The sequence below is a fragment of the Equus caballus genome, chromosome 2 (genome assembly GCF_041296265.1).
Source record: "Equus caballus isolate H_3958 breed thoroughbred chromosome 2, TB-T2T, whole genome shotgun sequence".
Taxonomy (NCBI): domain Eukaryota; kingdom Metazoa; phylum Chordata; class Mammalia; order Perissodactyla; family Equidae; genus Equus; species Equus caballus.
The window spans coordinates 24513237-24534298 of record NC_091685.1 but is presented as its reverse complement, the minus strand read 5'-3'; the positions used below and the strand labels follow the sequence as shown (position 1 = coordinate 24534298).

The window sequence follows — 21062 nt, the reverse complement described above, 5'->3', positions numbered from 1 at the left end:
AAAAAAGCTGTGTCCCATGCCCTGAGATGACATGGCTGTTGTCCTGCTGCCGACTGTAGCGGCTGTGTTAGCCTGACATCTGACTGTAACGTGGGTGTTCTACTCTCCAACTACGTAACGGGCATAGTGTCCTCTCCTCTGACTCTGAAGTGATGTTACCTTTGCCCTCAGACTGTAATGAAAAGGTCACTCAGCTCTCAGACTGTGACGGCGCTGCTCCTTGCCTTTCACTGAAAGCTGAGCATGTCTGCCTGCCCCTTGCTCAGTGGGGTTTCAAGGCTGCCCTTGAATCTCTTGCCAAGGTGCACCCTGGGGAGCAGGAGGGAGGTTCCATCAGATGTCCTCTCTTTTCCTCCGAGTGCCACCCTCAGGGTGAGTAGGGCCTGGGCTGGGGATGTAGGGGATTGCCAGGAGCTGAGGAGCGGGGGGCTATGGTGGCAGGAAGCTCAGGGTGCTGGAGGCTTGTGGTTGGGCTGCTGGGGCCCGGTTGGCTGAGGAGCCCTCAGGAGGAGGCAGGAAGTCAGGGTGGGACGTAGGCGCGGGGAGACAGGCGGTGGCTACGACGGCGAGGGGAGCTGAAACTGTGTCTGGGCAGCCAGGCAAGGCCAGGAGGACCATGTGAATGGGGCCAGAGGGCTCCCGGGCTGGGCAGGTAAGGAGTACTGGGAATAGGGGTCAAGGGGCTGTGGTGAGGGCCTGATAGCAGAGGGCTGCCTCTGGGCACTGGGGCAGGCTCCTTGGGTGTGCAGCAGCCCTGCAGGCTGAGAGACAGAAAAACCTTGCTGGATGTCCAGGGGAGGCATGCAGACAGCTGGATCACCTCTTTCCTTCATAGTTGTTGGCCCTTGCCTCTGCCACACTGCCTGCCATCAGTCTCTACCTCACTGGGAGCATTTTTCTTGAAGATGTGGCACATAGACTGTCAGGAATTCATAAGGCCTTCAGAAATCCCCAAGTCCAGTCCTTCATCCCACAATGGATGAGCCTCCTGAGGCCCAGAGAGGGCAAGGCACTCCCTTCCCACAGTCCCTCAGCAAGGCAGTGGCAGAATGGTGCCAGGCCGTGACCACCCATGGAGCAGGGTGAAAGACAGGCTTGAGTCAGGGGAGCCAAGAATCCCTCTGGTTGCTGGGGCAGACCCCAGTGACAAGAACCTCCTGAGAGAGAGAGAGGTCACCCAGAGCATCCAGATCGACACGTGAGAAGTGATTTAGCCTCAATGACCAGCACTGCTTGAGAGAGGGAGGAGTCCCCTGTTGGAAGCAGATGGATATGTGAGGGTATATTTATCATCTGGGATGGAGCCTCCTGGGCGGAAGTATCTGACCGGATGCTGGGAAGCTGGGGGGAGAGAGAGTGATGGGAGAAGGGGAGAGGAAGGGCTATTTTTATCCCGGACAGAGGTGCAGTTGGCCCTGGGCAAGGGACTTCTGAACTTCCATCTGGAAAGTTGCCATTCCCGCCCCTGCCAAGTGTGGCAGGATGTCCTCCCCTCTCCCCTTGCTCCCTCCCACTTCAGCTCCACGCACACTGCCTCGGCATGTGTGGGGCCAATTGGTCCTGCTGATTCATACTTCAAATTCTGGGAAGGTGGAGACCCAGGAAGGCATAGTCAAGCTACCTGCCCACTCCTTATTTTCTAACTCTGAGCCTTCAGTTTACAGGGGGAGTCCCTACCTGAGTGAGAATTTGCAGGTTTCCTCTGTCTCATCCTCTGCCTTTGGAGTTTTTCTTGACACACAATTTCCACCCAATCAGCATGTCCCAGCCTTTCTCCTGTCCCCAGCTCCAAGGCCTGCAGGCTTTTGTGGGAGCTGGGAAAACATGCTGGCTCTCCCTGCCCTTCAGGGGGCCTCATGCACACCCTGGATGCTCAGGGACAGTCTCCCCCACCCAGCCTGTGCTGACAGATGACTCAGACAGGGTCCCTCACCCTCAGGGCACAGGGATGGAGGTTTTTCTCCAAGGAAGAAGGGCCGAGTGGTGGGGCAAGAGAACCAGCTGAGGGCTCAGAGGACTAGAGAAAGCTTCCCTCAGGCGATCTGGAAGGCTTCCTGGAAGAGTCAAGGCAGTTTTGAGAAGGACAAAGGCTCATTTTGGAGAGCACCCAGGACATGAAGCTAAGGTCACTGCCCCTGGGTTCTGTCCCTTGGGTACCACGAGGGCAGACACCTCTGAGCAAGACCAAATGCCAGAGGGCCAATGAGTATGGTGTAGTGCCAAGAACATGCATTTCAGAGTCAGGCAGACCCAGCCACAATTCTGGTTCTGCCATTTCCTTGAATGAGTGGCTTCACCTCTCCGAACTCCAGTTTACTTATCTGTAAAGAGGCAAGAATAAGTCCCTCTCTTACAGAGAGCTCGTGGGGAATCAAAGACGAAATAATGACTGTGATGTGCCCTGGGTAGTACCTGATACATAGTAGGAGTTAACAGAGGTTAGGCTCTCCCTTCTCCTGCAAACAATGCACCAAAGGGACGGCTGTCCACACCCAGAATTACTCCCACTCAACACCTTGGCAGGACAGTGAACCACCCATTCCCTCACACTTGTAGTGTGGCTTTGCAAGCGAGCTTGTTTCCTGTGTATAGTGGGTGTGAGAATTCTAGGCTGTGTCTGCCTTAGAGGAGGGTCCCACACACAGCTTCACACACACACACACACACACACACACATCCTCCCTGGCCCAAACACCATTCACACCATCAATGGAAAATGAACATGTGCGTGTAGGCTCAGAGGCAGAGGCAGGAACAACACATACTGCACACACTGGATCCTACAAATCCATACACACACCCACAAGCTGACGGCTTTGAAGTTCAATTTGGTGAAAGCGAGGCTGAGGAGAGCTGGGTGTGTGGGTAGGATGAGGGTGGGTGGGACCAAGACACCATCCAGGCATGTGGCCTCTAACAACCAACTTCGGTGGTGGTTTTAAAGTATCTGGAGCTGCATTTCCAATGCTTGTTCTAAAGAACACTAGTTGGAAGTCCACAAGGCACCTGGAAAGAACAGGGTTCTGGAGTGAGATAGACATGGCCTCAGCTACAAAGTGTCCCGTATTCACTTCACAATCACTGTTAGCTTGTCATAGCCCTGAAAGGGCCCCCCTGAGAAGGAGCCTGATGGATTTTGTCTGACCCAGTGTTTCACCAACTTCCTTGGTCGCAGAGCCGTTTTTCCTGTATCCTCTGTTCTATATGCCTTCACCTCTTGAGACAAGGAGAGGAGAGGAAGGCTGAGCTGCACGGCTGAGCCTCCTCAAATGATCCCATCTATTGGCAGAGTTTTTGCGTTGGTGGTGGTTTTGTTGTTTTTTGTTTTTCAATTACGATATTAGCACATGGCTGTTTTAAAAAATTCAGACAGTACAGAGGTTTATAAAGAAATACAGCTCCCTCCAATCTCACTTCTGGGATACGCTCACTGTGAACAATTTGGTGTGCATCCTTCTAGATTGTTGCATGTATGGCTGTGGAAAGGCATTGCAAGTAATAGCCTAGTCTCTGAAGGCAGGTAGACCAAGGTTCGGCTTGCCACTCTACCACTTATTTGTTTGTTATGAGGCCTCAGACAAATCACTTTACCCCTTTTGGGCCTCAGTTTTTGCATCTGTAAAATGGGGATAATAATAGCACTTACTTCATAGGATTATTAGAGAATGACATGAAATCATGCAAATAAAGGCTTAGCACAGAGCCTGGCTTAAAAGAACCCCTTATATATACATATTTAAATACAAATAGGCTTATTCTCTACATTCTGTTCTGTAACTTGCTGGCCGTGTTATATCTGGGACATCTTTCCATGTCAATGCATGGAGATCTACCTCATCTTTTTAACTGTTTTGGCTAATTGTCGTTCACTTGGTAGATGGGTGATAGCGGTGATTTTGAGATGCACCTTCTCGGCAAGTATTGCTGTTTTGTGTCCTCAGTGTTGTTGGGAGTCACAGACATTACCGATCAGTGAGCTGAAGACAGGCCTGATGGCCTCCTGTGAAAATGGAGTGACCCGCCAGAGGGGTGCCCACCTCTGTCACAGAGGGCAGGGCCAAGAGGATGGGGAACCTCTCTGACTGCTCACCTCTGTGTCCCCAGAACTCCATCAGAGCCTGGCACCTAAGAGGTACCCATTAAGTTTTTGTCGATAGGCTGGGCAATTAAGAAAATTGTGCCTCCTCTAACGTACCGACAGAGGCCTAAGCTCCAAGTTCTGTCCCGAAGTGCAGCATTTCCCAAAATATGGCCTGTGTACCATTGATGAGGGTGAGTGATTTTAGGGGGTAATGAATGGACCTTTTTTTTTTTTTTTTTTTTTGAGGAAGATTAGCACTGAGCTAATATCTGCTGCCAATCCTCCTCTTTTTGCTGAGGAAGGCTGGCCCTGAGCTAACATCCGTGCCCATCTTCCTCCACTTTATTTGTGGGATGCCTACCACAGCATGGCTTGCCAAGCAGTGCCATGTCCACACCCGGGATCCGGGCCGGCGAACCCCGGGCCGCCAAGAGGCAGAACGTTGGAACTTAAGCTCTGCGCCACCGGGCTGGCCCCATGAATGAACTTGTACAAATGTGAATTTATGCTTTATATTATGTTTATTCTAACGTACACTGACTTCTATTTATGACTGGTGATACTAGTTTTCCATTTATGGTAGTGAAATTTCCATTTTAGGTAAATATATTAAAGGTAAAAAGGTGCTCTGGGGCAAGCCCAGTGGCATAGTAGTTAAGTTCGCACCTTCTGCTTTGGCGGCCTGGGGTTTGCAGGTTTGGATCCCAGGTGCAGACCTAGCACCACTCATTAAGCCATGCTGGTGGCATCCTCAAGCAAAAAGAGGAAGATTGGCAACAGATGTTAGTTCGGGGCCAGTCTTCCTCACAAAAAAAAAAAAAAAAAGTTTTTTTCAATGAGAAAAGCAGAGGGTGGTTCGTTCAGACTCACAATAAAAAGTTACTTTAAAAAAAAAGTGGGGGCCGGCCTGGTGGCACAGAGGTTAAGCTCGCACGTTCCACTTCTTGGTGGCCCGGGGTTCGCCGGTTCCGATCCCAGGTGTGGACCTGGCACCGCTTGGCACGCCATGCTGTGGTAGGCGTCCCACATAGAAAGTAGAGGAAGATGGGCACAGATTTTCGCTCAGGGCCAGCCTTCCTCAGTAAAAAAGAGGAGGATTAGCAGTAGTTAGCTCAGGGCTAATCTTCCTCAAAAAAAAAAAAAAAAGTGGACAGGGGCCGACTCGTGGCGGAGCAGTTACGTTTGTACGCTCTGCTTCAGCGGCCCGGGGTTTCACCGGTTAGAATCCTGGGCGCAGACACGGCACTGCTCATCAAGCCATGCTGAGGCAGCGTCCGACATGCCACAACTAGAAGGACCCACAACGAAGAATATACAACTATGTACTGGAGGGGTTTTGGGGAGAAAAAGGAAAAAATAAAATCTTTAAAAACAAAAACAAAAACAAAAACAAAAAACATGTGGAAGGACAGATACCAAAGTGTAACAGTTTCTAGGTAGGTGGAAATGTGGGTGTTTAAAAAAAAAAGTGGACAGCGGAAATGCCAAAAATCATGAAGGAAAATGAAAATGATTGATCATTTTAGTCTAGAAAATGTTTAAGGCTGGTGTAATGAAATGCCCATGCTAGCCTCAAATGACTATTACTCTCATTTATTTAGCCTTTAACTAAGTACCAAGCACCTTTTTAAGCACTTTGTTATATGGGATCATCTATATATTACATATAATGCTTACAGCAGCCCTGGATGCAGGTCCTATTTTTTTAATTAATTAATTAATTAATTAATTAATTTTTGAGGAAGATTAGTCCTGAGCTAACATCTGCTGCCAGTCCATTTCTTCTTCTTCTTCTTCTTCTTTTTTTTTTGCTGAGGAAGACTGGCCCTGAGCTCACATCCATGCCCATCTTCCTCTACTTTATATGTGGGACGCCTGCCACAGCATGGCTTGCCAATCGGTGCCATGTCCACACCCAGGATCCCAACTGGCGAACCCTGGACTGCAGAAGCAGAATGTGTGAACTTAACCGCTGTGCCACTGGGCAGCCCAGGTCCTATTTTTATTGCCATTTTGAAGACGAGGGAACTGAGGGAGGTTTCAGAGAGGTTTAGTAACCTGCCCAAAGGCCCATTGAGTGACCGGGAGGCCGTGGGATTGAACTTGGGTCACTATGACACAGACACAGTAATCTGAGCCTCCACGACCTGCAGACTCCCAGAGACTTTAATAAAGCAGCACAGGTGCCAAGCTGTGAGTAAGGCTCCGTCCGGTTGAAATCCCCATGGCACAAAGTGCACACGGAGGTACGTGAGGGAGGGGACCCATTAAAAGGGATTACTAGATATATACACGTCACTAGTTGGAGGGCCACTCCCCAAAATACCAGCTTTAGAATAATTGCTCTATAGCCCTCATGTCTGGCGATAATTATCTAGCAGAATCAGTGCCATGTTCAGGCCACTCCCACTTTGTGAGAATAAATCCATCTCGTTTGCATGTAAGAGAAGGTTTATCTTTTTGTTCTCTGTTTTTGTAACCTCTGTGAACTCACTCACAGAGTTCATTCAAAAATGGTATTGCATCAAAAAGGAACACATGAGAAAGGAGGGGAGTCAGGACACATCCCTGTTTTACCCACTAGAAGTTATTTACCGTGCCTGCCACCTCAAGTTCTTGAGCGCCATGATGAGGGTTCTGTGCGGCCATCCGTGGCTACAGCTCTCCATTGAACTTAGGCTACTTTGCCAATAACCAAATCTTAGCCAAAGAAAAAGGCCAAGAAAATGTTTTAAATTATTCCTGACAGATTTTGCCACAAGGTGGCCCAGAATACAATGACCTGCCATGGAACAGCCTGCCTGCTCTTGCTGTAGGACGGCAGCCTGAGAAACCCAGGCAAGAAGCCGGCACACGTTTTGGACAGAATGTTCAATAAATGAATAGATTTACCGTTAAGAGGAGGAAAAGTGTTTCCTTTTTCTTTTCTTTTCTTTTCTTTTTTTTTAAGGAGACAAAACACATTCTAGCCCTAGCCAGGCGAGATCGTATCTGTAGAGGTGATAAAAGTGAAGTTGGCAAGAATCAAAATTCATGGCGATGTGATTGCTAAACAGCCCTGGGTTTAGAAAATCTAGTCCAGGAACTTCACGCAGCCTGGGATTTAGTTATTGATTGATTGATTGATTGATTTTTGAGGAAGATTAGTTCTGAGCTAACTGCTGCCAATCCTCCTCTTTTTGCTGAGGAAGACTGGCCCTGAGCTAACATCCGTGCCCATCTTCCTCTACTTTACACGTGGGACGCCTACCACAGCATGGCTTGCCAAGCGGTGCCATGTCCACACCCGGGATCCAAACCGGTGAAACCCGGGCCGCCAGGAAGTGGAACGTGTGAACGTAACAGCTGTGCCACTGGGCCGGCCCCTGGCCTGGATTTTTTTTTTAAAGATTTTATTTTTCCTTTTTCTCCCCAAAGCCCCCTGGTACATAGTTGTGTATTTTCAGTTGTGGGTCCTTCTAGTTGTGGCATGTGGGACGCCACCCCAGCATGGCCCAATGAGCGGTGCCATGTTGGAGCCCAGGACTTGAACCGCCAAAACCCCGGGCTGCCGAAGCAGAGCACACGAACTTAACCACTCGGCTATGGGGACAGCCCCTGGGATTTTTGATCAATTGTATACTGTGCGAGCAGGGCCACTGTGTGTTTTGGGCACTGTGCTGAGGGAAGGGAAGGGGTGGGGACTGAAATCCAGCCCTCATTCCACTCCCCAAGTTTGAAACCCCAGCGAGAAGTGATCCTTTATAATTGGCACAAAGTGCTCTGTGGATCATGGGCAGCTTTGAGTTTGACCGAGAACATTATAGACCCTGGTCAAAGGAGGTCTAGAATCTACAAAATTCCTGCTATTGACTCTGAATTCCTGAGTTGGGAGAAGAGAATGTCCTGTTTCATTCATCCCAGAATCTGCCCTCGTTGCTGGTTTTGAGAGCCCTGGGGATTCTCTGGATCTGTTTCTTCTTCTTCTTCTTTCTTTCAGACAATGAGAAATTTATATTAAGCTTTAATTTTGATTTTCTTTTTACTGACCTCGTTTATTAACCTGATTAGATCATTTTGGCTATCCAGCAACCTGTCAAACTAAGACCAGAAGGATGGGACCCACATTTTGTATAAATAGATACAGGCATGTATGACCTCACAATCACATAGGGCCAGGCACTAACTATACATGCCCCCATTCTATTATACATCCATCTGCACGCATGGACTCATAAACACCCACGGGTATGCATACATCAGCACAATGCTCACTGAATCATATGCCTCCATATGCACGGACTTGCATTCACCAGTCAGGTAAATGTACCCTTAGAAACAGGCATTCTAGGTGGAGGGAGAATTGCCTTGGAGAGAAAGGCCTTTGTTAACAGCGCAATGATCAAATTTTGGATGGAGAGTGGACCCCACCCTGCCAGACCTCCCTTCCTGCCCTGTTTTCTCCATGACCTCTCAGGATCTTCCACCTCCCTTTAGACTTCCCACGTTGTGAAGAGGAGAAGAGAGGACCTTAATAAAAAAGGTAGGGGCCTGGGGCCGGCCCGGTGGCTCAGCAGTTAAGTAGTTAAGTGCACATATTCCACTTCTGCAGCCCAGGGTTCGCCAGTTTGGATCCCCGGAGCAGACATGTCACCGCCTGGCAAGCCATGCTGTGGTAGGCGTCCCACATATAAAGTAGAAGAAGAAGGGCACGGTTGTTAGCTCAGGGCTAATCTTCCTCAAAAAAAAAAAAGGTAGGGGCCTGATCTGAGCTTTACCTCTGCCAAGAGCCTTCATGTTGCTATTGGGAAAATCACTTAACCTCTCTGATCCTCCAGCTTCTTCATTTTTATTTTTATTTTTGTTGGTGAGGAAGATTGGCCCTGAGCTAACATCTCTTGCCAATCTTCCTCTTTTTTTTTTTTTTTTTTGAGGAAGACTAGCCCTGAGCTAACTACTGCCAGTCCTCCTCTTTTTGCTGAGGAAGTCTGGCCCTGAGCTAAAATCCGTGCCCATCTTCCTCTACTTTATTTGTGGGACACCTACCACAGCATGGTGTGCCAAGCGGTGCCATGTCCACACCCGGGATCTGAATCGGCAAACACGGGGCCGCCGAGAAGCGGAACGTGCGCACTTAACCGCTGTGCCACTGGGCTGGCCCAACCAATCTTCCTCTTTTTGCTTGAGGAAGATTGTCCCTGAGCTAAAATCTGTGCCAATCTTCCTGTACTTTGTAGGTGGGACCCTACCACAGCATGGCTTGATGAGTGGTATATAGGTCCACGCCCGGGATCTGAACCTGAGAACCCCCAAAGCGGAGCATGAGAACCCAACCACTACACCACTGGGCCGGCCCCTTCATTTTTAAAACAAGGCTGGTAAATTACATTAGCGCTTCTAAACCCTTCCCTACCAAGGACTCCTTCACCCTTCCCTGTTGTACTCCCCCCCATGCCCTCATGGATTTCATGATTTTAAAGTTTTTCCTACTAAACTACCTCGTTTAGGTACTAATTTTCTTGTTTTCAAGTTCAAATTTTAACCAAAGACTTAACTAAGTATGCACTGAAGAAACAATAATACAGGGGCCAGCCCTGTGGCCCAGTGGTTAAGTTCGCGTGCTCTACTTCGGTGGCCCAGGGTTTCACTGGTTCAAATCCTGGGAGCGGACATGGCACTGCTCATCACGCCATGCTGAGGTGGCGTCCCACATGCCACAACTAGAAGGACCCACAACTGAAAATACACAACTATGTACCAGGGGGCTTTGGGGAGAAAAAGGAAATATAAAATCTTTAAAAAAAAAAGAAACAATAATACAATTTGTCAGACTAAGAAACAAATCATAGTACAATTTCCCTGCAGATTTCTGAAATACTGAAATAAGCTGCAGGCCTCCAACATTATCCTGGGGCCTCCTAGGAGCGTATAGCTCCCAGTGGCTGGGAGCCACTCACCAAAGTAATCTCGGGCATTGCTGGCTCCCAGGGTCCTGTGATTGCTGCCAGGCCCTACACTCCAAAGTGTCCACTTTTGTAGAGAACAGGCTCTGCTACCTGCAGCCAGAGGAGTCCAGGAGAACAAAACAAGCCATAGAAAAAACACGAGGGGTCAGATACCCAGCAGAGTTCCAGAGTTCCTTTTGGCTTAATTAACATAGCTTGACTTTTTCTCACTCCTGGCCCCAGTCTTTAGGGACCTCAGGCCCTCTCTGGTAGGCCCAGATTCACTTTAGGATATAGGTCCTGCCTATACTCTCCTGGACGCTAGCCCAAGGCCTTGTGGCTCCTTTTCCCTCCCCACAGCAGCCTGGACCAGGTACCAGCTTCCAGCCCTGTGATCTCCAGCCTAGATTCCTTCTGCCCTTTCTATTGGCTTCTCCTCAGTGCCTCACTGCTGCAAACCCGTTCATCCCCCTTTCTCAAGCCCAAACTTTTCTTGTCTTTCTCTTACCCTTCTCTGAAGCCTCCAAGAATATCAAGCCTGGAACTGACCTTACTGATCTAAGTCCACTCTCCATCTGATGTTGGCGTTCTTTCTACAATATAACCAACTTGTGGTTTTTGAAGGCCTGTTTGATTATCACAAACAACAGGATGCTCATGACCTTTCTAGATAGCCCAGCTCATCTTAAGCTCGTTCCAGGTTATTATCAGTCCTTTCCTGGAGGCTTTTGCTGCTAATCAGGTCCAAGCCATAATAAAATTAGCTGTCAAAAAGCCATTTGCCACCACAGATGGGTGGACTCTGGCCAATCAGGATTTCTCAAATGTCTCCTGCCCACCCTCCAGGACTCCTAACAGTAGAGAGAAGAGGGCCCGGCCCAGTGGCACAACAGTTAAGTTTGCTTGCCTGGGGTTCCCCGGTTCAGATCCCATGGACCTATGCAGCATTTATCAAGCCATGTTGTGGCAGGTGTCCTACATATAAAGTAGAGGAAAGCGGGCATGGATGTTAGCTCAGGGCCAATCTTCCTCAGCAAAAGGAAGAGGATTGGCAGCAGATGTTAGCTCAGGGCTAATCTTCCTCAGGAAAAAAAAAAGGTAGGGAGGGGCCGGCCCCATGGCTGAGTGGTTAAGTTCGTGCACTCTGCTTCAGCAGCCCAGGGTTTCGCCAGTTCGAATCCTGGGCATGGACATGGCACTGCTCATCAGGCCATGCTGAGGTGGCATCCCACATGCCACAACTAGGACCCACAACTAGAAATACACAACTATGTACCAGGGGGCTTTGGGAGAAAAAGGAAAAATAAAATCTTTAAAAAAAAAAAAAAGGTAGGGAGAAGAGTGAATCTGTGCCCTTTTCCTGGAAAGTCTCTTGATTTGGCTTAAAATTCCATGTACCTTTTACATTTTCCTCCATAATAGATCTTTGTTTGTTTGTATGAATAAGGTCATGTAACACTCATGCTCTGGGAAGATGTACACCTCTGACTTCTGGTACCCATGAGAGTTTATGAGCATCTAAGTTTAAGGAACATGAGCCTAGGGGCCGCCCCCATGGCCGAGTGGTTAAGTTCATGTGCTCTACTTCGGCGGCCAAGGGTTTCACCAGTTTGGATCCTGGGTGCAGACATGGCACCGCTTGTCAGGCCATGCTGAGGCGGTGTCCCATATAGCACAACCAGAAGGACCTACAACTAGAATCTACAACTATGTACTGGGGAATTTTGGGGAGAAGAAGAAAAAGAAAAAGAAAAGATTGGCAACAGATGTTAGCTGAGGTGCCAATCTTTGAAGAAAAAAAAAAAAGAAACAGGCGACTAAGGCAAAGAGAATTACTTATCAGTTTCACTCTCCCACCCTCTAGAGCAGCGATTGGTCGTGCAGAATGGACACTGGTGGAAGTCTTTCTAAGCTCTAAACTAAGCTAATGTTTATGTAAGCTTATGGGGAAGGGATGATGATTCCCATTTGAAAGAAAAGGAAAAGTGAGGCTTAGGAAGAATAATTTCAGCAAAGTCATACAATAATTGTCAAAACCAAGATTTGAACTTAGGTCTCTCTGACTCTGGGGACTGTCCTTGAGTCTTTTTTTTTTAAGCTGAGGTACAAGTGACATATACCCTTAAGTCTTGCTAACCAAAAAACCTCCACTGCTCCCCACTTCCGCTTGGTCCCACCATGGACTAGCAGCTCTAGCTTTGCTCTGCCCATAGAGACTGTGAGAGTTTCAGCAGGCCTCGCTGGGCCTCGGTTTGGTTTGCTCGTCTAAAACCAGAGGTTAGACTTGGTGGTTTCTAAGACTTTGCTGATGGAAGAATCTGTGCCTTAACCCTCCACACGCCAGTAAACACTCATTAGCGACAACTAGTTCTGGGTGCCGGGGCATTCAGGCACGTAAAGCTGAAAATAGTTTCTGTTCTTGCTGAATCCCTCATCTCATGGAGAGGGCGGGAGAAGCAGTGGGACTGACATATAAATCAGTCTAATCATGGTGCTCAGGGCCTAAGTTGATGGTTGTGGTCTGAGTAGAATGTTGGAGGAGCAAAGAGCAATGGGAAGGCTTCACGGAGTAGGTGATATTTGAGCTGAGCCTTGAAGGCTGAGTTGGAGTTCCAGAGGTGGACAAAAGAGAGCACTCCAAGGCAAGAGAACAACATGTGCAAAGGCACGGAGTAAGAAAATAGTGTGCGGTGTTTGGGGAAGGCAAGGGTGGCTCAGAACGAAGGCTGTGTGAGTGTGTAGGTGGGGGTGCTTGTGTGTGTAGCAGAATAGTTGAGGAGGTAGATTTAATCTTGATAGTAAAGGACCTTGAATGGTAAGTTAAGTTTTATCTGAGGACCTGTGCTTTCCAAGCAGTTCTGAGGAGCAACCTGGGGCAGGAGGTGCCTCAGGGACTCCTAGGGGCTCGAGGCCCCGACTCTGCTTTAGGCATAACAGCTCCACTTTTACCTGCTTTATCTACGGGGTTCTGCTTGATTTCATCTGACAAGAAGTTTCCACTGCTAAAGTGAGCAAACAAATAAAAAAAGTATGACCAATAGGGCCGCTTAAGGGTTTTCTGCTGGGGAGAAGCAGAAAGAACCTTCCAAAGGAAACTTTGTGTAAGGGCCTGCGGGTGGGGGGTGTGAGGTGGGGGGTACAGAGGCCTGATGGCTGATGTTTGGGAGCAGGAGTTTCTTATTCAGCTTCCTTGGCTGAACAAGGAAGAGGGGAATTCTAATTAGGAGGTGGGGTGCATCTCTCTGGTAGGGGAGGATCAAAACTTAGGTCTCCCCCAGGGCTTGGGGAAATTTGTGTGATCTCTCATAGGTAGTCCCCCAACATGGGGGATGGGCAGAGAGAGAGGGAGAGGGGAGAGGCAGGAAGTGGGCAACTAGACTAACAAAGGTGCTTGTGGCGGTTTGCCCACCCCAGGTGGGAGGGCGGAGCCTAGGGCTCAGCCAGGGCCTGGTGTGACTTTTGTGGCCTGGGGGCTCAGAGGGAGCACCAGTCAGGAGTTAGGACCCCATTTCAGCTTTTCTGTGGCTGGTGAATGGGGGGTGGGGGGCTGACAATCTCAGATACTTCTGGAAATTCCCAGGGCTAGGCCCTAGCATGTCTGATGTTGGGGGAGTAGATCCCGGGGGGACCCCTTCAGCCGCCTCTCCATTTCCCCAGGGACCATGGGCTGTAGCTGCAGCTCAAACCCCGAAGATGACTGGATGGAAAACATCGATGTATGTGAGAACTGCCATTACCCCATAGTCCCACTGGATGGCAAGGCCACGGTAAGAGGCAAGACAAGGGGCTTGGTGAGGGAGTCGGGTGGAGGGCACAACCCAGAAGGAATAAATGGAGCACCACTACAGGTCCTTGAAATAACGGAGTGGCCCTCATTCCTGGAATACAGAAAGGAAAAGAGGCTCTGAGACGGGAAGGGACTCTCCTAAGGTCACACAGCAAGTAGTTGGTGAATTCAGGGAAAAGACTTAGCCAGGATGGAGAAGTGAAGGAGAGCAGGGCCATGGGGAGGGGAGCCAGGGTCTGACCAATCTGCTGTTCTCTGACCCCACTCTCTTCTCCTAACCCACAGCTGCCTATGCGGAATGGCTCTGAGGTGCGGGATCCACTGGTAACCTATGAGGGCTCCAACCCCCCAGCCTCCCCTCTGCAAGGTAACCTCAACGAGCAGGGCCCACAAAATAAGGCCTGCGGATCCTTGGCTTTCGGTGATCCTCTCCTCCCCATCTCTACCCCTCCGCCCTGTCCTGCCTCTTGCCCCCAGTCTTGTCTGCTGCCCTGTAACTTCTGAACATGATGCTCCCAGCCGACTCCAGGTGTTTCTCCCTGACTTCCCCTGTCTTCACAGACAACCTGGTTATCGCCCTGCACAGATACGAGCCCTCCCACGATGGAGACCTGGGCTTCGAGAAGGGCGAACAGCTCCGTATCCTGGAGCAGTGAGTGGCCCCTCCACCCCACCCATCCTTGCCCTGGGGGAGTACGTGAGGGCGCTGGGCTCCTGGGTATCCCAGCTCTCCTGCGGCCCCTGACTGGCTTGCAGTGGGCGCCCTTGAGACAAAATGGAAGGCTCCAGGGCTGAGCTGGAGGGTGGGGTGGCACGGCGTAACTAGGAGCACTGAAGGAGGGTTTCCAGCTGAGTCCAAGGCTGGGCAGACCACGCTGACTGCCGCTGTCGCACAGGAGCGGCGAGTGGTGGAAGGCACAGTCCCTGACCACGGGCCAGGAAGGTTTCATCCCCTTCAACTTCGTGGCCAAAGCGAACAGCCTGGAGCCCGAACCGTGAGTGGGGACTCGTCGTGGGGATGGATGGGAGCAGATCTAGGGACTCCGGAGCAGAGCACCCAGGCGGTGCTAGGGGTGGTGGTGAATGCTTGAGGGTGATGGAGAAAGAGGGGACCAAGAGATGACGGCCTTCGCTTCTGCCTTGCGCAGCTGGTTCTTCAAGAACCTGAGCCGCAAGGACGCGGAACGGCAGCTCCTGGCGCCCGGGAACACGCACGGCTCCTTCCTGATCCGGGAGAGCGAGAGTACCGCGGGTGAGGGGCTGCGCGGACCGGCGGGCGGTGGGCGGGTGCCGCAGCCCAGAGGTGCGGGCCGGGGGAGCCCAACGCGAGGGGCGCGGTGGCCGGGAGGCCTCCCCTCCCCCTCTTTTGCGTTCGTTCACTCATTCCTTCACTCAGGATCGTTTTCACTGTCCGTCCGGGACTTCGACCAGAACCAGGGAGAGGTGGTGAAACATTACAAGATCCGTAACCTGGACAAGGGTGGCTTCTACATCTCCCCCCGCATCACCTTTCCCGGCCTGCATGAGCTGGTCCGCCATTACACCAGTGAGCATGGCAGGAGCCCCTGGGACGTGCGCCTGAGGCTGCTTCACCCGTGCCCTATCAGCCTGTCTCCTCCAAGTCCCTCTCAGGGGTACCACCCACCCCTCTCTCAGTATGCTCCTTCATTCCCCGCACTGCGTGAAGTGTGGTACCCTATAGCCCCAGGTGTCCGGTGACAGCCCAACACCTCCCCTGCCCAGTCCATTTCCCCTAGATCGGGAGTCGGCGAGGTGGGGACTGGGTAGGAGCATCCGAGTATCGCCATATTGACAGCCCTACCCCTCTCCCTTGTCCTCCAGATGCTTCGGATGGGCTGTGCACGCGGTTGAGCCGCCCCTGCCAGACCCAGAAGCCCCAGAAGCCATGGTGGGAGGACGAGTGGGAGGTTCCCAGGGAGACGCTGAAGTTGGTGGAGCGGCTGGGGGCTGGCCAGTTCGGGGAGGTGTGGATGGGTGAGTGAGGCCTTCCAAGACTGCCGGGGGTGGGGGGGTAGGAGGTGGGGGGAGGCATCTGCTAAGGTCGTGAGAACCTCGCAACAGTGCCCTGTCCTAGGGCAGCTGCCTGGCTCTGGGTGCATGAGTTCTGAGTGGCTCCCCCAACCCCTTCCTGCCCCAGGATACTACAACGGGCACACGAAGGTGGCAGTGAAGAGCCTGAAGCAGGGCAGCATGTCCCCCGATGCCTTCCTGGCAGAGGCCAACCTCATGAAGCAGCTGCAACACCAGCGGCTGGTCCGGCTCTACGCGGTGGTCACCCAGGAGCCCATCTACATCATCACGGAATACATGGAGAACGGTGGGCACCGTTTGCTGCTGATATCTGGCTCTGATTCTTTGGGAATATAAGATCTGTCCTCCTTTCAGGAAGCGAAAAAAGCTGTTAATTGGCGAATGGATTCTGGAAGTGGCAAATAGGTTTTATCATGTGGGCCAACTTCAACTGGTAGTTGCTTGGAGTTCTGTGTTGAGGATTCTGAGGCTCATTGGAAGTGAGCGCTGGGATTGATTATCAACATCTGCCACGGACGTGGTGGAGGAATGGCAGATGTTCACATATTTGCTGCCTCTGGGTGAGGCCTTTATCTTTGGTAACAAATTCAGCACTCATATGGGGATGCTCAGGTTGCCGTCATCTTCTCACAGGGTTTTAATCTCTTGGGAAGTGCCAGTGGTCACAAGCTCCATTCTAGCAACTCTCATCCCTGGTTGTCCCCTAGTCACTCTCTGTTGCCAGAGAGGTGGTCCCTCAGGCCCTCAGACATCTCTTTCCATACTCCATTAAATACATTCAGCACACGTTTATTGCTGCTTATTTTGTGCTGGGCACTGGGAACATGGATGGACAAAACAAGGTTCGTGTGCTCGGGGAGACCTCATTATAGTTATGCTCACTAGGAAAACCAGAGTCCGTACCATAGGAAAGTTCCAGCATACCATAGGGAATGTAGATGATGATACAATTTATTATGCTGGTAGGCTCTAGAGAAGCTTCCTGGAGGGATAGTCTCACTGAGCCATGAAGGAAAAGTAGAGTTTTTAGGAGGCAGAGATGGGACAAGAAGACTTTGGGGTGAAAGTCCAGCGATCTGTGTGAAAAATCTCAAAATTGTCTAGGGAGGGTGGAGGACAAGAGGCAAGAGTGGGCAGAAGAGAAGAAAGAACAAATGTGGACCATGCAAGATTTTTGATGCCTGGCTGAGGAGCTTTAGCTCAACCCATTGGTGACAAGAAGCTTACAGACGCCTCCAAGCATGCCCCATTCTACTCCCTGCAAAAACACCTTCACATATCCTGGGCATCTTCACTCTGAACACACATTCCTCCATTTTCACCTCTTACTCTTCCTTTCCACATGTCAGACACTGCTTCTAGACCTCTAGTTAGGGGAGAAAAGTCTGGGAGCTTCCCTCTGGGGCAACTTGGGTCAGTAACTATTGCTTCTGCCCACAGGGAGCCTGGTGGATTTTCTCAAGACCTCCACAGGCATCAAGCTGACCATCAACAAACTCCTGGACATGGCAGCCCAAGTAAGGAGACTGGGGAGGGGCTGGGCATGGGCACAGGCCAGTGGGGTAAGGATGTCTGGCCTAGGACTGCTGACCTATACCTGGCCTGCAGATTGCAGAGGGTATGGCATTCATTGAAGAGCGGAATTATATCCACCGTGACCTGAGGGCTGCCAACATCCTGGTGTCTGACACCCTGAGCTGCAAGATCGCAGACTTTGGCCTAGCACGCCTCATTGAGGACAACGAGTACACAGCCAGGGAGGGTAGGTGTGGGATATAAGGGAAGTCTGGACCCTGCAGGGTCGGGCCAAGCAGACCCAGGTGACCTCACCCTGCCTCCCTCCAGGGGCCAAGTTTCCCATTAAGTGGACAGCACCAGAAGCCATTAACTATGGGACATTCACCATCAAGTCGGATGTGTGGTCTTTTGGGATCCTGCTGACGGAGATTGTCACCCATGGCCGCATCCCTTACCCAGGTCAGGACCAAGGGCTGGAACTGAAAGGCTCATGGGGAAGGGCAGCAAATTCATTTCTTTCCACTCACTTCTTCCCAGGCTCAGAATCTGAAACTTTCTAGCTGCTTCTCCTCCATTCTTGTGGGCGTGGGACTCCAGAATCCCCACTCAGGTTCCATATCTCCCAGGGCTGGCTTCCATTTCTGTCTCTGGATCTCTCTCCCTTCAATAATCCCAGCTCTTTTCTTCAGTTCTAACACAGGCAGCCTAGTGTTGGATAGAAGAAGATCTGGCCTAGGAGGCAAGAGGCATGCCTTTTATTACCAGATCTGCCACTCATTCTCTTTGGTTTTGATCAGATCATTCCTTCTTTTCCTATGTGTAAAATGTGAGGTTAGAATGGCATCTGGCCTTTACTAAGCACTCAAGGGTGTCAGGTTTTTTATTAATCATCACTTTGGGGAGGTGACTTTGGGCAGGTGACTTCACCTCTCTGAGCCTCAGTTTTATAATATAAAAAATGAGACTATTTGCGAAAGAGCTTGACTCATTGTAGGTGCTCACTAAACACTGACTTCCTTTCCCTCTGAAGCTTTCCATCTAAAGAGTGAGAGAGACATGTAAACGACTAATGCCCCTGTCTCCTACCCCTCCTTCCATCTCCTGGACAAAGTTCTTTATCCCTGAATACAGCCAAGGCAGGCATGGAATTTTTTGAAAGGAACTTGCTAGGAAACTCTGGGAAAAGGAAATGGAACACAAAGCCAGGGTAGGGAGGGCATGGAGCACAGTGGCTGGATTTGCAGAAGCTTTCCTCATCCCCAGAGCACTGTGCACAGAACTTTGCTCCTAGGAAGGTAAAGGTACCTTAGAATCAGGCTGGAGTCTGAAGGACTTCTCTGCCCTGGACATCCCCCCTCGCAAAATCCAGGGGCAGTGCTGGGACTAGAACCACACTCTGGTCATCCTGCCAAGCGCCCTCACTGCTCCCTTAGAAAACTTCTCTTTTGGAAGAAAAAAGGCAGTGAAAGCATGATGATAAGTGGCAACTGACACATGGCTTCAGGGTCAGGAGACAATGGGGAGTAATGGGAACCTGGGTGAACTTGTATCTGCTCCAGCAGATGGTTGCTATTAAGACATGGGGACTCAAAAAGCAGAATTTTTGTTTTTTTCAAGAGAAGGCGAAGCTTGGAGTTTTAGGAAAATTTGCCTATTTTTAAATATTGGTGATTAATTCAAATTATTTAAAAATACTATAGGGGCCAAACCAGAGCAGGTCTGTGGGTTATATTTAGGCTGGGTGTAGCCTATGGGTTTGCAGCCTTGACTCTAGCCACATGTGTTTAGTTCCCCAGCCTGTGTCCTCCAGTGTCCCGATTTTGAAATATGAGGGGCCTGTAGATAGAAACCTCCCAGGGGTGAGGCCTGGGGATGTGGGGTCTCCATTGACCAGGGTCCAGTCCCAAGCTTTGTGGACTTCCATTTTGTTAGGATTCTATTAGGGTTTAGTCTTTGAGGACTGCCTGTCACAGTCTCCTCTCAGGCGACCAAAGGAGAAACCAGAGGCCTCATGGGTAATTTAGAAACAGGAAGCTATGTTTCTGCCGTGACCATGCAGTTCTCCAGAGAAGCTCCTCTTGGGGTCCACATTCTAGGAGCCTCTCATGGGGGCTGGCAAAAAGGGAAGTAACTGGCCCAAGGATTATTTCCTCTGGGTCATGGAGGGGGATGGTAAACCTTCTTTGCCCCATGTTGTGTCTGCTTTTCTTGGGCCCAGGGTCCATCTGGCTTCCTGATGCAGCATCTCCTGTTCCTCTTCCCATAGCTGGAGAAGCCTTACCACTGTCCTGGCTATGAGCTCCCATCCTGTCCTGGGCCCTGACCACCCCATCCTTCCCCACCAAATAATAATAATCACAGATACTCTTTGTGCAGCATCTCTTCTCCAGGCACTATACTCGATGTTTTATATGCACTATCTCATTCAATCCTCATAACAACTTTACGTAAGGTAGAAGCTACCATTGATTCCATTTTCCAGATGAGGAAACCGAGGCTCAAAGAGGTAAGGTGGCTCACCCAAGCTCTCCGGGCCAAATATGTGTGTTGTTGAGTGTTTAAGCCATAGCAGACACTCCAAGTGGTACTGCTGACATTTAGCAGGGACTGCTGGTATGGTCTTACCTTTGACGAAGACCAAGATCCTTTTGGATTGGTGCTCACACCAATTAAATATTCTGAACGTCTCCCCTGTCTGTGGGCTTCCAAAGCCTGGAGGCTTGATGTCATTTCTCCCGTTAACCTCTAGGGATGACCAATCCTGAGGTGATTCAGAACCTGGAGCGAGGTTACCGCATGGTGCGACCTGACAACTGTCCAGAGGAGCTGTACCAACTCATGATGCTGTGCTGGAAGGAACGCCCAGAGGACCGGCCCACCTTTGACTACCTGCGCAGTGTGCTGGAGGACTTCTTCACGGCCACAGAGGGCCAGTACCAGCCCCAGCCCTGAGAGGCCTGGCTGGCTGGGGCCTGGAGCCCTCCCCCTATCTAGCCAACCTGGCTCTGGGAGATACAGTTGTGTCATACCCATGTGGCCTATGAACATATGGACTCTGCACCATGTGAATCCCGCCCATGCACGACACACTTCTCGTGTCTTAGACACGGGTTCTTTAGTTGTGTGGGCTCTGCACATGTGTCTTGTACATGTGTGGCCTGTGCATATATGTCTTGGACACTTGTCCCTTTCTGGGCCCTCCCACTTCCGGAGACCACCAGAGAGAGGAGAGAGGCCTGTGATTGACACCAGCTTCTGCTCACCCCCCTTTCCTTTCCCCTGGTCATCAGGAAGCTCCTTGAGGGCCGGGACCTTATCTAATACCTCTGTGTGCTCCTCCTTGGTGCCTGGCACACATCAGGAGCTCAATAAATGTTTGTTTGTTGACAAAGATTGTACATCTCTGCTCCACTTCTATCTCCTCTTCCTGGGGAGGGGGGGTTGGGGGTTTAGAAGATGCAAACTGAGTCACCCTGAATTGAGGTGAAAGATGGAATGAAGGATGTCTGAACTTTTTCCACCCTGCTGGTGTTGGGGGCCAAGAGGAGGTCCCTACACTTTGTTGTATGGGCTCTGAACCCCTTCAAACCCTGACCCTGAAGAATTAAGGGCAACTCCTACCCAGAACCTCCTAGGGAGTGGGCATGTCTCAGGACCCTCCCCCCCCCCCCCCATTATGTAAGGGCACTAGCATTTTTTA

General features: G+C 50.5%; 1 protein-coding gene across 5 annotated transcripts; it reads left to right on the top strand.

Moving 5' to 3' along the window:
* Positions 1–228: 228 nt before the first annotated feature.
* Positions 229–20753, top strand: LCK (LCK proto-oncogene, Src family tyrosine kinase). Of its 5 annotated transcripts, XM_023634361.2 has the most exons (14): positions 515–652; positions 3942–4132; positions 13663–13772; positions 14078–14159; positions 14354–14444; positions 14689–14787; positions 14941–15044; positions 15189–15338; positions 15635–15787; positions 15951–16130; positions 17285–17361; positions 17453–17606; positions 17690–17821; positions 20112–20753. In XM_023634361.2, exons 2-14 carry the CDS (start codon positions 4066–4068, stop codon positions 20312–20314), a joined length of 1602 nt encoding a protein of 533 aa, XP_023490129.1. In that variant the 5' UTR covers positions 515–652; positions 3942–4065; the 3' UTR covers positions 20315–20753. The 5 variants fall into 5 exon arrangements, with proteins under 5 accessions (XP_070116606.1, XP_023490132.1, XP_023490129.1 ...); XM_070260505.1 differs by lacking the exons at positions 515–652; positions 3942–4132 and adding an exon at positions 229–372; XM_023634364.2 differs by lacking the exon at positions 3942–4132 and having other exon boundaries at positions 505–652.
* The last annotated feature ends 309 nt before the right edge of the window (positions 20754–21062 follow it).

What these genes read in the sequence shown, in the direction of transcription:
- LCK (XM_023634361.2), top strand. Translation starts at nt 4,066, where the DNA reads ATGGGGAACCTCTCTGACTGCTCACCTCTGTGTCCCCAGAACTCCATC. An exon ending in CACTGGATGGCAAGGCCACG is followed by an intron (nt 13,773 to 14,077) that starts GTAAGAGGCAAG and finishes CCTAACCCACAG; the next exon opens with CTGCCTATGCGGAATGGCTC. An exon ending in CACGGAATACATGGAGAACG is followed by an intron (nt 16,131 to 17,284) that starts GTGGGCACCGTT and finishes TTCTGCCCACAG; the next exon opens with GGAGCCTGGTGGATTTTCTC.